The 14,822-nt window shown below is 62.0% G+C and overlaps 1 protein-coding gene across 1 annotated transcript; it reads right to left on the bottom strand.

Moving 5' to 3' along the window:
• Positions 1 to 33: 33 nt before the first annotated feature.
• Positions 34 to 8,336, bottom strand: TMEM259 (transmembrane protein 259). The gene is made up of 11 exons (XM_081231492.1): positions 7,937 to 8,336; positions 3,565 to 3,840; positions 2,869 to 2,968; positions 2,646 to 2,756; positions 2,237 to 2,359; positions 2,057 to 2,157; positions 1,919 to 1,976; positions 1,744 to 1,827; positions 1,521 to 1,653; positions 1,349 to 1,448; positions 34 to 1,234 (listed from the first exon to the last, which is right to left on the bottom strand). Exons 1-11 carry the CDS (start codon positions 8,159 to 8,161, stop codon positions 689 to 691), a joined length of 1,857 nt encoding a protein of 618 aa, XP_081087618.1. The 5' UTR covers positions 8,162 to 8,336; the 3' UTR covers positions 34 to 688.
• Between the last annotated feature and the right edge of the window lie 6,486 nt (positions 8,337 to 14,822).

The following is a 14,822-nucleotide window of genomic DNA, read 5'->3' as shown; positions in this document are numbered from 1 at the left end:
CCCCGCCCACTCCCCGCCCACACAAACGCTGGCTGAACGCTGTCAACGGTTTATTCTATATACAAACACCATTTTGTACACTGCAATTAAATAGAGTGGAATGAGGCCTCTTCTGCATTCCTCGCGGTGTAACTGGGTTGGGCCACCGGCCATCTCTTCACCCTGAGCAGGGCGGGACCCTGGCACCCCCCGTGGCCACCTTCGATGTTGGTGCCTGGGCGCGTCCTGGGCCTGAACTTCACCTTGCCGGGGCCCCAGCCTGGGCGTGTGGGGTGGCGGTGGAAAGGCACTGCACACGAAGGAGCACCAGCTGAACCAGCCCCACTCGTTTCACCTTGCTCAGAGGCTTGCCCGTTTTGCCCCGGGACAGCTCACTCCGGACCTTTCACCACCCCCTTGCAGAACCTTCCATGAAGCCCCCGTCCCTTCTCCCACCCTGGCTCATTGGCCGGTCTTAATTCACTGGCTGAGGGGGCCCACCATAGACAGGGACAGGCTGCAGGCAGGCCCCATGCCCTGGGGGAGAGAAGCCCACCTCCAAGCAAACCTGATGGACTCCGAAACCACCTAAGGTAGGCTGGGCAGTCCCAGAGCCATTGGGGACGGCCTCCCTGACCCCGGAGGGCTCCAGCCAGGTTACACCCAGCTGGCCTGGATGGCCAGGGACAGGTGGTCAGCTGCCCAGGGCTCAGGAGCCGACCTCCGAGGGCGCATCCACTGGAGCCATGGACGCAAGGCTGGGCCCACTCACCCCAGCAGTCTGAGGGGCTGTGTCAGACCCTGGGGAGTCGCTTGTGGGGGCACTGTCCTGGGGGGCCCGAGGGAGCGCCCCGCTGGGGCTCAGGGGGCTGGCTGCCCGCCGGTCCAGGAGAGAGGCGCTCAGGCCAGACAAGAAGGAGGCGTCTGTGATGATGGCAGCCGTCTCTGCCATCCAGCCCAGGTCACCACTGGCTGCTGCAGCTACCGAGGCCGCCGCGGCTACCAGGGAGCTGGGTGCCTCAGCCATGGGCCCAGGGCCTCCGCCACCACCCTGCAAGCCAGGGCCCAGGGCAGGGGGCTGGCTGGTAGAGTCAGGCGTGGCAGCCGGGGTGCCTCCGTTGTTGTTCAGGTCGTCCGGCAGGGCCGTGGGGCTGCCAGGGCCCAGAGGGGGCGTCTGCAGCAGCATCTCCTGGACGCGGATCTGCTGCAGAATGGCGGGCAGCTCGTAGTGGTGGAAGAAGTAGATCATGGAATGCTGGGGGGCAGGCACCGGGTCAGGCGAGGCCCAAGCCAGAACGCAGCCTCCGCAGAACCCCCGACAGGCTGGATGGACCCCGGGGTCACCAGTACCAAGGGCAGCCCGCCTCACCTGGATGAAGAGCCAGGAAGTGACGAGGGCCAGGCTGCTGTACTGCCCGTTGAAGCGGTAGTGGTAGGCGTAGAAGGCGAAGTGGTACAGGTAGAAGAACCTGCGAGGGGGACAGTGAGGCGCTGCCCACCCGGCTGCCCCCACCCTGGACCACACGGACCCCGGTGCCCACCGAAGCCAGTGCCGCTTGCTGGTGTTGGTGTGGCAGCAGATGGCATCATACTGGTCGGCCAGCCACACGATGAGGATGATGTAGAAGGCCGTAGTGGTGTCGTTGAAGAACTCAGACATGATGGCCTCCATTCCTGTGGGGAGATGGGAGACTGCTGGCTGGGGGGGATGGGCAGGTGACGGGCCAGGGCAGGGGGCAGGGTGTGGGGGTACAGGGTCCTCACCCACGAGGGCCAGGATGACGGTCAGCAGGGGCGCTGCAGGGAAGGCGATGGCCATGTTCATCTCCAGCATCTGCAGCAGGTCCACTGCGGGCAGAGGGTGGCGGGCGGGCAGACCGGGTGAGGCGCCCGGTGGCGGGGGTGGGGGGCGGGGGAGGTGGCCAGCAGGGAAACTCACCAATGAAAACGAAGATCTGGTGGTGGGAGTAGCGCAGCAGCATGGACACGCTCAGGGTCTGCAAGGAGTGCAGCGTGAGGCCTGGGGCCCCCGCCTCGCCCCACACCCTCCGGCCCCCGCCCCACCCACGGCACTCACGAAGATGACCATGATGACGAAGGCGGCCAGGTAGGACGTGCGGGCCATCCACATGCTCACGAAGCGGTAGTGCTCCCCGGACACCACGTTCCGCAGGAAGCCTGCGCGGGAGGCAGTGAGCCTGCGCCCCAGACCACCCAGGCCCCGCCCCGGCCCCACTCACCCGGCTGGGCCCCGCACCCTTGTTTTCCTCGTTTTCCGCCAGGCCTTTCACACTGGACATGAGGATGTCGTCGTAGCCCAGGAACTCAGCCAGCAGCAGGCGGCTGAAGCGGTCCCCGAAGCACTGGTCCCGCGTGGGGTCTGTGGGCAGGACCGTGACAGGGGTGTGCAGCTGGCCAGGCCCCCACCAGCCCCAGTCCTGCTGGAGGGCCGGGGAAGGCCAGATCTCCACTTCTGGGAGTGGAGGAGCCCCCGCCCGCCTCCGACCCGAGCAGTGATGTGCGTGACAGCCCCAGAGGAACGGTCAAGGAATGAAGCCTCGGGAAGCTTTCCTCAGCTGGAGAGCAGGGGCAGCCCCCCAGGCCCCGGAAGCAAGTGCTTCTGGGTCACCCCTCCCCCAGAGCCTCACTCTGCACCTGACACTCACCCAGGGTGACCACCATGACTGGGATGCTGAGCCGCTGCCGCGTGGCCTGCGACAACCGCAAGAAGCCGTACTCCAGCGAGTACTCCACGATGTACTCGTCCTGCGGCCATGCTGTGGGTGGGACAGGCCTGGTCAGCCTGCGGAGCCTCTCTCCTCTGGGAGGGGCGGGGTGACCGCAGCCCAGCGGGGGCACTGGCCTTTAGCCCCAGTGAGCGATGAGTACCTTTTGTCGGTGTCTCAGGGAAGGGGAACTCCTGGCTGTCGTTTAGGGCCTCGGGACCACCTGGTGGTTTGAACACCTTGGGCTCGATGTCCAGCTCAAACTGCAGAGAGGGAGGCAGGGGTCAGCAGGCCCATGGTGCCAAAGGGCCGGGCCTGGAGGCCTCTCCCTCACCGACTGACTGGAAGCAGATGCGCCCCTGTCCCATCAAAGCCCCGACCCCCAACACTGAGCTCCCTGAGAGCCTGCCTCCGGGTGAGGGTCTGGGAGGGATGTGGTCCCCTGCTGAGGTCTGCACCAATACCCTACCCACATGGATCCCTGGCCCACAGGATCCTGGCCACTGGCTGCCCAAGCACGGCCCTCCCTGTAGGCTGTGGGCCCGTGTCCACTGGCATGCCTCTGCTGATGGGACGCTGCATCACCAGGATGCCCAGGGCCCCCTTAGAGCTCTCAGCCCAGAGCCTTCTTCCCAGCTGTATCTGCCCTTGGCACCCCCAGAACTGGGCCAATCCCTTTCAAGTGACAGCTGGGAAGCAGCCAGGGGTCCCAGTCGGCCACAAAGCCCCGGGAGCGGGAGCAGCAGCAGACAGGGAGGTCTGTGGCCCTGGAGGTCAGGAACGCTTCCAGCAGCCTGTCCTGCACAGACCGCATCACCAGGGCCTCTGTGCGTTTACATGGCGTGCCCAGCCAGCTCACCTTGACGGAGCTGTTCCCAAACATGTCCATGGTCAGCTCCTCCTCCTCGTCCTCATCCTCCAGCTCCAGGCCTCCCGGCTCCACAGCCAGCCCAGGGAAGCTGCCGCCGCCACTGCAGAACTGCAGGAAGACGGGCGCGCGACTCGAGTTGTGCTGCACCTCCACACGCAGGATGCCCTCTCTCGGCCACTGGTCACGCACGTGCTCCAGGCAGTTGATGGGCGAGCGGGAGAAGACGATGTGGATGTAGGCCAGCACGAAGAGCACGAACAGGGCCTGGGGGCGGGGGGCAGTCAGCACAGACGCTGCCTGAGACCCCACAGCCCGGCCTGGAGGACCCCACCCGGCATATCAGGCTGCACACAGTGTGGCTGAGCTCCCCGGGGCAGGGAAGGCTCGCCAGCCCCTCCGGGCAGCCTGGGTCCTGTGACTGCCCGCGTGAGCCAGGAAGAGGCCCTCCGGGCGCCTGCAGGACCCCCACCCAGGCTGGGCTCAGGCCCACCAACAGGGGCCCAAGCAGAGCACGTGGTGCCATCACCCAGCTGCCCCAGGAGAAAACTCCTGACCTCACCGGCTAAAAACGGCCTCCCTCGCCGGCCGGGCGCCTTCTGCACCTCTCCTGGGCCAGCCTGAGCCACTGAACACAGCCGACCCTCTTGGCCATGCCAAGAGCCCCATGGCAGGGCTCGCTCTGTCCCCTGAGGTTCAGTTTCCCCAGAGTAAGACAGGACAGCCTTAACTGCTCACTGGGGGGATCCTGACACACGGCCACATCTTGGGACGTCTGTGGTCATCGCGACTGGGGGGCTCCCGGCATCGAGTGGGCAGGGCCAGGGAGGCTGCTCCACACTCCACAGTGCCCAGGACGGCCCCCAACAGAGAACGTCCCAGCCCCGATGTCCACAGTGGCGAGGAGAGGCCCTGCTCGACGTCACCCCAACCCCCCACTCCAGGAGGCCCCGTCTGACCGCTGTTTCTCATGGGGTCCCGGCTGGCCAAGTGTCACCCTTCCGGCCTGGACGCCGTGTCAAGGGCATCGCTCCCGGGGTGAGTTCCCTGTGTGGCACAAACGATCGTGGGGGACCAGAGTACGAAGCCACTCCTTGTCCTCTGTCAACGATGATGCTCAGGGGTGTGGTGAACTGCCTGTGGCCACACGGCCACCGGCAGAGCCGCCAGCACCTCGTCCTCTCCACGCCCTGCCATGAGCACCATAGGGTGGTGCCAGCGCTGGCCGTGGACCGCCCGGCTTCCTCTCTGGAGCCTGCCCTGCAGACTGGGCACGGGCTGGGTCAGCAGCGCACCCGCTCCTGTCCTGATGGGGCGGCAATCAGAGCACTGCTGATTTAAGCAGAGACAGACTGCACATCCCAAGCCCCTGGGGTTCAGGTCATGGCAGACAGATGCTGAGCTGAGAACAGAGCTGGGACCCTGCCTGGGGAAGAGGGGCCAAGGAGGCAGTGGGGAAGGCCAGCTGAGGCCCCCACGTCTGCAGAGCCTCCCACAGGCCAGCCTGCGCCAGGGCCCTGAGACATGGCCACGGGCCAAGCGTCACTCGGGACCCCCAAAACCTCTCCCCAACGTTGTGTCTGGGGACCTGGGAGCTGGTGACGGGAGTCGACAGTGTGGGACCCACAGCACAGCAGGGTGAGGTCAGAGAGCTGACCCACAGCCTCAGTCGTGCTCTCTGGGCCTAGATGCCCAGCAGGAGCCGTGTCTGGGACACTGTCTGCTCTGGGCCATAAGAACAACGCTGTACAACGTGCCGAGACACCACAAAAAGTGCTGACACACAGGGTGGCCCGATGCCAGGGGCTGCCCGAGCACTTCCCCCGAAGATACACGTGCCTGCCATCACCCCCAGTTTACAGATGAGGAAACCAAGGCACAGAGGCCACGCGGCTAGGAGGGGTGGAGCCAGGAGTTCAACCTGGAACACACACCAGGCAGGGCCAGCTGGGCCCCGAGAGCAGGGGCACTTGAACTGACTGGGGGCTGGTGGCACCATGACCTCGCTGAGTGGCCCCCATGCCCCCACTGTCACCCCGACGCCCTATCCAGCACCCCTCAGCGGGGTCTGCCCCATCACTGTCCTTATCCATGACCCGAAACCCCAGGTGGGGTCCATCGCCCTTGACTGAGTGCGTGGGTCCCCGGAGGTGGGCCAGGACTCTCTCACCCCCTTGACAAGGCTTGCCCCAGATCTGGACTTGTTTCCCCACCGTGGAACGAGCTGGCTGCCCAGGCTTCCCTCCCGCTACAACCTATCATCAGACACACAGGGCAGCCCTACCCACGCGGAGAAGGCAGGGTGCACTCAGCAGCCCCACCCACCTCGCTCTCAGGATTTCAGGAGTCTTGTCCAGGGCCTTTCCTGCCCTCTGCCTGCCAGCTGGCCTGACCACCTCACAGGCCCTGGGTGCTCCAGCCCCCCAGCCTGTGGCACCGTGACCCCCATGCTCCAACTCACCAGCCACACGGCTGCGCCGTCCCGCCAGCTCCAGGGCCTCTGCATGCGCTGTTTCTGCTACCCACCTCCTTCCTCGCAGCCTGAGGCTGCCTGATGTGACACAGACCCTGCCCTGGGGGCTGCCATCTCTCCCCCTTCCTCCTGGTCACCCCACTCATCGCTGGGCCCAGAGACTGGCACGAGGCAGCAAAGAGGATGGTAAGGGCGGCTCCCACCAGCAGTGGGCAGAGAGGAACAGGTGCCACAGAAAGAGGCTGAGGAGCGGGGCTGGGAGCGGAACTTGATCTCTGTAGCAAGAGCCCAGAAGCTGGGCAGCCGAGAGGCAAAGGAGCAGAGCTTTCTGGAGCTTGAAGCGGCCTCAGAGATGAGCCAGCCTAGCCCTCCCTTTGCACATGAGGGAAACCAAAGGCGCCAGGGGTCAGGCAGGCTCTTGGGGAACGAAGGACCTCCTGGCTGCAGCCCCGAGAAGAGAGGAGGTGCAGGGGGCCGAGGGCAGCCCAATCACCCGGCCCCGCGCACCAAGGACGTGGCCCGGATGTGCAGCCCATCTGCCTGGCCAGCCCAACCCCTGGCCTGCTCCTCAGGCAGGAATTGGCGGGACAAAGCCAAGGCCTCAGGCCGGGCTCTCAGGGGAAGCTCAGCTCCACGGGGGCCCCACCTCACACAGGGCACCCCCTCGAGTGACACGGGCTCCTTCTGAGCGTGTCGGGAGGAACAGTGCTTTGTTCCCCAAGCCAATCACGGCCTCATATGGCCTTCTGCCTACGCCCCAAGCCGCCCATGGGTTCCAGGATTGGGGTAAAGGAAGGCCGACTCAGGAATCCTCAGGAGTCCCACCCCCCACGCCCCCGCAGGGGACGCCTGCCACGCCGGGACCGGGGGTTTCGGGCTGGGACCCGCACCCAGGTCTGCGGGACGGCTCGCACCCCTGCCACCCAACACCAAAGAGCTGCCGGCTCCCGACCAAGCTGGCCCAGCCGGCACCCCACGCGCCTTGCCCGCCAGCTCCAGCCCCCTTCCTGCAGACGACGAATCCGAGCTTCCTCGGACATCAGCACCCCTGGCCCCGGCCCCCGCCCCGGGGGACACTCCGGGACGGGACACGAAACATAACAGCCATTTCTCCACTTGCTCAGACCCGCCAGGCAGCCGGGCTCGGCACCCAGCGAGCTCCCTCTGAGTGAGACCCCTCCTTAGAGGGATCTGTGCCGGCCCTCCCGGCACCGCTGAACAGCTGAGAGCTCTGCCACCCGAGCGAGGACAGGGGGCGGGTCCACGGGAGGCCCCTCACAGAGCCACCAGCAGCACCACTGGCTGGACTTTGCCACTAAGCCCCACGGCGTGACCTCAGCTAGGTCACCTTCCCCCCAGAGGTTCAGAGCGGGAAGAATCCGAGTGGGGGCAAGCAGAAGGGCCCGAGGAGAAGAGCCCCAAGAAAAAGGGGGAGAGGGAAGAAGTGCAGGTGGGCGGTCCGGGGGTGTGTTCTGGGAGGGGGCAGTGGCGGTGAGGCCCGGAATCCTTCGAGTTTGGGGTTCGGGGCCAGGCCAAGCTCGGAGAGTGGGGAGGCGGTCATCTCGGGCTGAGGATCCCAGGCGGCAGGGCCGTGGGTCACGGGGCTGGGCTCCGGCCTCCGGAGGTGGGGGACGCTGGGAAGGGCGAGGGGTGGGGTGCGGCCTGGAGGGGGCTGGGAGTGAGTTTCTAAGTCGGGATCAGGGGCCACTAACCGGGGGAGACTCGGGTCTTCCCGGGTGGAAGTTTCTGGGCAGGAAGGCGGGGGCCAACGGGTAGGGCCGGGCCTACGCAACCGGGTGGGAGGGGCGCGCTGCCCCGGGCGGAGTCAGAAGTCGCAGACCTAGGGGAAAGGGTCCGGCCGCCGGGGTGAAGGTTCGGGGCCCCGGTCACCTTGAGCAACACGAAGAACTCGAAGAGACGACGGAAGGCGGGCGGGAAGAGGCGCGAGTAGGTGACAGCCATCTTGAAGAAGAGCGCATGGAAGAGCCGGTCGCGCACGTTGATGAGAGGATTGGGGTTGAGGTTGGGGGTGCGAGGCCCACGCGGGGGGGCTGGGCCGCCGCCGCCGCCGTTGGGCCCGGGCCCCGGGGCCCCGGGCGCCGCGAGCTCCGACATGCCCAGCGTCGCGCCTTAACGGCCCGCGGGTCCCCGAGGGCGCCTCCCCGCCGCCATCGGCCGTCCTCGCCACCGCCTCGCTCCTCACAGCCGCCCGGGAGCCGCCGCCATCTTCCGCCTCCGCGCCCCAGCTGACGCCAGCGAGTAGCCGCGCCGGCAAGAGCGGCCTTCCTGCGCCCGCGGGGAACGCTGGGATGCGGTCGGGCGGCCCGCGGCGGCCCCGCCCTGTGGCGTGGCTCCCGGGCAGGGAGCGCCGAGAGGCGGGGCTGCGTCTGGTCCGGTGTTTTGCCTATCGCCCCCACAAGCCTCTGCGGCTGCAAGGCGGGCGGTAAAATTAGTCAATCTCTGAGGAATTTAGAGGTGATAAAATAAACTGAAAGGAAATACGACTGCTGGAGATGTTTTTTACTTGGCGCTCTGGAAAATTATGCCGAAGATAAGATTACGTTAGGATGTTCTAGCTGAAAAGTGATTGACTTTCCGGCCTTTAAATAATCTCGCCAGAACAAAAAACTTTGAGCTTTGCATTTTGTGGGAGCTTCTGCAGCCGACCCCTTTCTTTCTCGGCCCAGGCGAACCGTGTCGTGTACCCTGGCGTCGCAGTGTCTCCTACTCCCCCGCCGGAGGTAAAGACCAGGAAAACTTCCTTTTCTCTCCGCCCTTGGGGTCGGCTGGGGCGTTTACAGAGCGCCTGGCTGCACGCAGAACAGGTTAAACAAGCTGGTTTCCTTTGCTTTTCCACCTACCAGCTGCGATTCCCCGACCTTTCCGGCACCAGGGACCGGTTTCGTGGAAAACAATTTTTCCACGGAGAGGGGGAAGGTTTGTTCAGGCGGTAATGCGAGCGATGGGGGCTGACAGATGAAGCTTCGCTCGCTGGCCCGCTGCTCACCTCTTGCTGTGCGGCCGGGTTCCTAACAGGCCGCGGACTGCTACCGGTCCGTGGCCCAGAGGTTGGGGACCCCTGCCCTAGCGACTTTAGCTCTTCCTTCTGAGAACCGGGCCGCTCAGGTGGGTCACTCCCCCCACCCCATCTCTCTCCTGCTCCCTGGCCGCCAGACCCCTGTCCCGGCCATTCGGGGATGACGGAGTGGACAGGCCTCCTCCAGCTAAAGTGGGGTCACGAAAGGTCCGTACCTGTCCATGCCTTCCTCTTGGCTGCCACCGGGTGCCTGCCCGCGGTGTCCCAGGCCTGGGGCCCCACGTCTGGACCACATACACGGTCACTCTCTCATCTTTGAAACGTCTCTGCGCCTCCTAGCAGCCATGGTAGTAATAGGACCTAACATTCATTGAGTACCTACTGTATGCCAGGTGCTTCCACCTCCTGCTCCAAAGCAAGGCGGGGTGGGCTGCGGCAGGAAGTGTGGAAGGGCAGGAGGAGCCGGAGACGAGGGGCCTGGGAGAGGATGCCTGACCCTGGGGGAGGACACGTTCGGGGGAAATGGCTTACAGTGCCCCAGGGCCTGCACTGGGTGTTGGGGACACAGCAGCGGCCACTGCAGTCCCGGTTCCTGCCCTCACAGAGCTCAGGGACCAACAGGAGACAGGCAGACCGCCAAGTGGATGTCTGGTTCCCGATGGTGACCATCCCACTGAAGGGCACAGTCAGGGCCTCTGAGAAAGACCAGGGCATTGGGGTGGGGGGGTTCCTGGGGGGAGTTTCCTATTCTGAATTGCACTGGGTGGTCAGGGAGAGAGGAGACTTTTCAGCTATGACCTGGAGCCTGAGAGAACCTTCCAGACCTACCTGCCGGCTTTCATAATCCTGGGAGCCCCACTCCCTGGAGGTGGACGGGTCTACCACAACCATGAGGCTAAAATCATTCTCTTCCTGTTTCATAGGGAGTGCTCCACACAGGGCGTGGCATACAGTAGGCATTCAATCGATGCAAATTCTTTTTTTTTTAAATTAATTTATTCATTTTTGGCTGCGTTGGGTCTTTGTTGCTGTGCGCAGGCTTTCTCTAGTTGTGGAGAGGGGGTGCTACTCTCCCTTGCGTGGGCTTCTCATTGCCCTGGCTTCTCTTGTTGCGGAGCATAGGCTCTAGGTGTGCAGGCTTCAGTAGTTGTGGCACGCAGGTTCACTAGTTGTGGCACACGGGCTTAGTTGCTCCGCAGCATGGGTCTTTTACATTGGTGGGCGGATTCTTAACCACTGCGCCACCAGGGAAACCCGTAAACTTTTCTTTTATTGGTGTAATTTGTGTTGAAATAGGCCCGTGTGGCGAGCAGCTCCTGTGTTGGGCAGCGCCATCTAGCGCTCACTCCCACCTAGGGAAACATGCAGCCCTGGAGAGCAAGTGAAAGTCATGGTCACAGAAAAGGAGTACAGCGGGGAGTGGGGGCGGAGAGAGTTCCAAATCTAAGCCAAAGACGCAGGGAAGGACCAGACCCCGGGCCCGCCCTTCTGGGGACAGTTGGGAATTTAGAAGATGGGCTGGATTTCGGAGGATGCTGTGGTCATCATGTGGTACCTGTCTGGGATGTGTGGGTGGCATTGGGACCTGGAGCCTGGGCTGGGGCTCACTGAGAAGGTGCTTGCTGGAAGGTGGACAGTGAACAGGCCAGGTGGAAAGAATGTCAGGCAGAGGGCGCAGCCAGGGCAAAGGCCCTGAGGCAGGCCTGGCGCTGATCATTAGAGGCAGAGCAAGGAGAAGCCCCCCTGTCTGGAGCAGGGAGAGCGTGGGGCCTGGAGGACACCTTTGTTGAGGGGGCAGTGGGCAGCCATGGAGGATTGGAAGCAAGGGAGGTTCCTGACCTAACAGGCTTGAGATTTTATTGTTACTTTTTTTTTAATTTTGGCTGCACCGGCTCTTAGTTGTGGCATGCGGGATCTTTAGTTGAGGCGTGCGAACTCTTAGTTGCGGCATGCATGCGGGCTCCAGTTCCCCGACCAGGGATGGAACCCGGGCCCCCTGCATTGCACGAAGTCTTACCCACTGGACCACCAGGGAAGTCCCTGTTGTTACTGTTATTTTGTTGTCGCTGCATCGTTGGGGCCATAGGACCCTTCGGGGTCTCACTCAGAGCCCTGACACTGCAGGGAAGGGGCCCAAGGCCCTCACCACACCTGCAGCCCCTGTGCCCAGCCACCCAGACCGCCAGGCCCCACCCCCATAGCCCAGCACCGGAGGCTGAGGCTCTGGGGTTTCCTGGGGTTTCCCTCTGGCATCACGGAGGTCCTGCCCCAGAATACCTGGATCCGCCCCCAGTGAGCCTGCATCATTCCACACCTCCCCTACCCCCACCGCAGTCTCCGGGGATCAGTCCAGGACAAAGAGGTGAGTGCGGGGGCGAGGGGGGGGAGGGGGGCTGGTCAAGGGTGGAAGACAGCTGCAGAGGCCCCAGACCTCCCTGCCACGTTCTGAGGCTGAGCCAAAATTCCTAAGATTTTGACATGTATTGACTCAACATGCCCTTACCTCAGCTGACTGGGGATTAGAACCCAGGCCCAGGTGGGGGCCGCTGAGGTCATAGGATTATACAGAACCACATAATTCTGTAAGTTTTAGGTCCTGGGGGAGTTTCTCAAATTATAATATTCCAAGATTTTCGAACCCCAGGGTTTCAAAATCTGGGATGTCTGATCTGAATTTCTTGAGTTCCAGGAGGCTGAGAATCTAGACCATGGGTCAATAACCTTTTTTCTTTTTTTTTTTTCTTTTTTAAGCTTTCTTCTGTAAAAGACCAAAAAGTTAATATTTTCAGCTTTGCAGCCCAGAGACTACTCAGTCACAAGCAGTCTGTACACAAACAGCTGGGCACCAATAAAACTCTGTCCAAACATGGAAATTTGGATATTATATGATTTCCACATGCCATGGAATAGTATTCTTCTTTTGATTCTTTAAAACCTCTTAAAAATGTAAAAACCATTCTTAGCTCAGGGGCTATACCGGAAAAAAAAAAATAGCATCTGAATTTGGCCCACGGTCCAGAACAGCGTTGGGCAGTAGAAAAATAAGACAAACCATACACAGAATTTTAAATGTTGGCTCATGTTAAAGAACTAAAAGAGAATAGTTTTGGTCATATATTTCACTTCACTTGATATCTGGGAAATATGATCATTTCAACAGGTAATTGATATGAAAAATGATGTACGAGGTATTTCACACCTGGTTCTGCCCCGAGTCTGAAATCTGGCCTGTTTCCCGACACTGACGTTTCCTCGGAGACACTCATATGTAGCCCGACTGCGTAAAACTGACGCTGAAAAGGAAAACGCATGCACACCCAAGTGGTTTCACATATACTCAGACATTTTCCAAAAACTGGATCTGGTGTTGGTTTGCACTTTAAAATTGGAATCAATTAAAATCAAGGAAAGTGAAGGCTTCCCTTCCTTGGCCTTACCAGCCACACCTCCAGGACTCAGGAGCCGCGCAGCCAGCGGGACGGGGCCCAGGAGGGCATTCTTTTTTTTTTTTTTTTTTGCTGTACGCGGGCCTCTCACTGTTGTGGCCTTCCCGTTGCGGAGCACAGGCTCCGGACACGCAGGCTCAGCGGCCATGGCTCACGGGCCCAGCCGCTCCGCGGCATGTGGGACCCTCCCGGACCGGGGCACGAACCGGCGTCCCCTGCATCGGCAGGCGGACTCTCAACCAGTGCGCCACCAGGGAAGCCCCAGGAGGGCATTCTTGGTGCCATCTCGGTGCCATTGGTCAGCACTGGTCTAAATGCCGAGATTCGCATCACCCAGCAGTTATGTGGTGCCTACAATGTTCCAGGCATTTTTCTGGGCACCTGGTGAATGTCAATGCCTGGGAGGTAAGCCCATTTCTCAGGCGGGAGACTGAGGCCTGGCGGCGTTGGGGGTCTTGTCCAGTTCACCAGAGGGAAGGCAGGCAGGTGGTTCTAAAGTTTGGAATCATCCAGGCTCAGTCTTCTGTGGTTTAGCTCCTGTCCAGCCCTGCAGAGGCCCCACAGCCACCCGGCGCCCCAGACATGGCCACTGCACTAGAGTATGCCTGTGTCGGTGGGTATCAGTGGGTGTCATGTGCAACTTCCCTGTCCAGAGGCCCCCAGCTCTGGATGGTGTCCCTAGAGAATCACTGGTGGCCACCCTGGACAAGCACCAGGGGTCGGGGCATGACAGGAGGACCATGGGCATGTTGCTGGCAGCCACTGACCACCCCAGGCTGGAGTAGTTACTCAGGGGACTGGCTCGAGCCTCCTTCCCCACAGTACCCTGGGTCCTGCCCACCCCCGTGCCCCAGCAGGACCTGCAAGGGGTCCACCCGAACCGCCCTCTGCCCCCACAACTCCCCACCTAGACACTGAAGAACCACCCCGTTCCCACACTCCACCGCACTGTCTCGTTGACCACTGGTTCCCATTTCACACATGAGGAAACATGCCCAGCAGGGAAGGGACTCACCCAAGACCACCCGGCTAGGACTTGAACCCCGAAGAAAGCCTTCAGATAGATGGAATGGGAGACGTACAGTCAGGGAAAGTCAGTAGGTATCCGGGGAGTGGGGTGCCATGGAGGACTGCTCCCAGGGAAGGACAGGGTGAGTCATCTCTGAGCCCTCACAGAGCCCAACCAGCCACTTGTCAAATGTGTCAGACTCCTACTTATGCTTCAAAACCCCTCCAGTGGAGCACCCTCCCCTATTTCCTCCACCGCAGGTCCCTCCTTCTGTCCTGTACCTGCTCGCATGGAGCAGGGGTGCCTATGCCTGGGTTTGTCTTCCCAGGGATGGACAGGGCCAGAGCCAAGGTCTCCTGGGAGCCAGTATCGCCTAGCAAGGGGCTGGCCCAGAGGCCCCGTTAGGGAGCTTTCAATGAATGAATGAATAGGTGTGTGAATGAATGAGTTACTGAAGAAATGAATTTATTTATTCTATTATTAATTTATTGATTTATCTGTACAAGCAGGCAGCTCCTATTGAGTGCCAAGTGTGTGCCTGGCCTGGTTCCCTTAGCCTCAGCCCTACCCGCAAGGCATCTTCTGACTTCAACTCTCTGTTGTTTCACCCCCCTCCCTATTCCCCACCATCCCTCAGCCCAGAATTGAAGGCCCCTTCACATCCCCTACTTCCCCAACCTATCAGATTGATCTCTACACGCTTTCAACCACTGACGGTCCCTCCAGGTCTTTGCATGTTCTGCCAGGAACACTAATCCCTTTTGGACTGGCTAACTCCTACTCATCCACCAAAGCCCCAGCACCAATGGCCCCTCCTCTGAAGACCCTGCCCTAGTTCCCTTGCTAATCACCCAGGTAGGAGAGTTCTCAGAAGGGGACCTAGACTGGGAGGCGCCTCTAAGTGGCAGAGAGGGGGTTCCTCATTAGTGTCCCAAGGGAATTAGGGTCCCACCCAACCATTCCCTCCTGCCATCATCGTGCAAAAGGGTAAACTGAGACCCGGAAAGGGTGAGAGAGCCGCCTGGGGGCTCCCAGCAGGGAGAGGGCAGGGGTGCCGGGTCTCGGCGGTGCGGGGCCCCGTCCCTCCCTGCCTCAGTCTCCCGTGGGTTCAGAGGGGGTGGGGCCCTCCGGGCTTCTGGTGACGGGGTGCTGCCCCGGGGTGGGGGTCGGGCGGTTGAGGGGCTCAGGAAGCCCGCAGCCGCAGGAATCCGGCGCCGAGCGGCCTTATAAGGACATGTGCGCCGGGCGCCAATCAGCGGCGGGGGCGGGGCGCCGGGTCCGCGT

This window comes from Mesoplodon bidens (genome assembly GCF_964165515.1).
Source record: "Mesoplodon bidens genome assembly, chromosome: 4".
NCBI lineage: Eukaryota > Metazoa > Chordata > Mammalia > Artiodactyla > Ziphiidae > Mesoplodon > Mesoplodon bidens.
The sequence above is the reverse complement of the archived record's forward strand: the minus strand, read 5'-3'. Positions and strand labels throughout refer to the sequence as shown.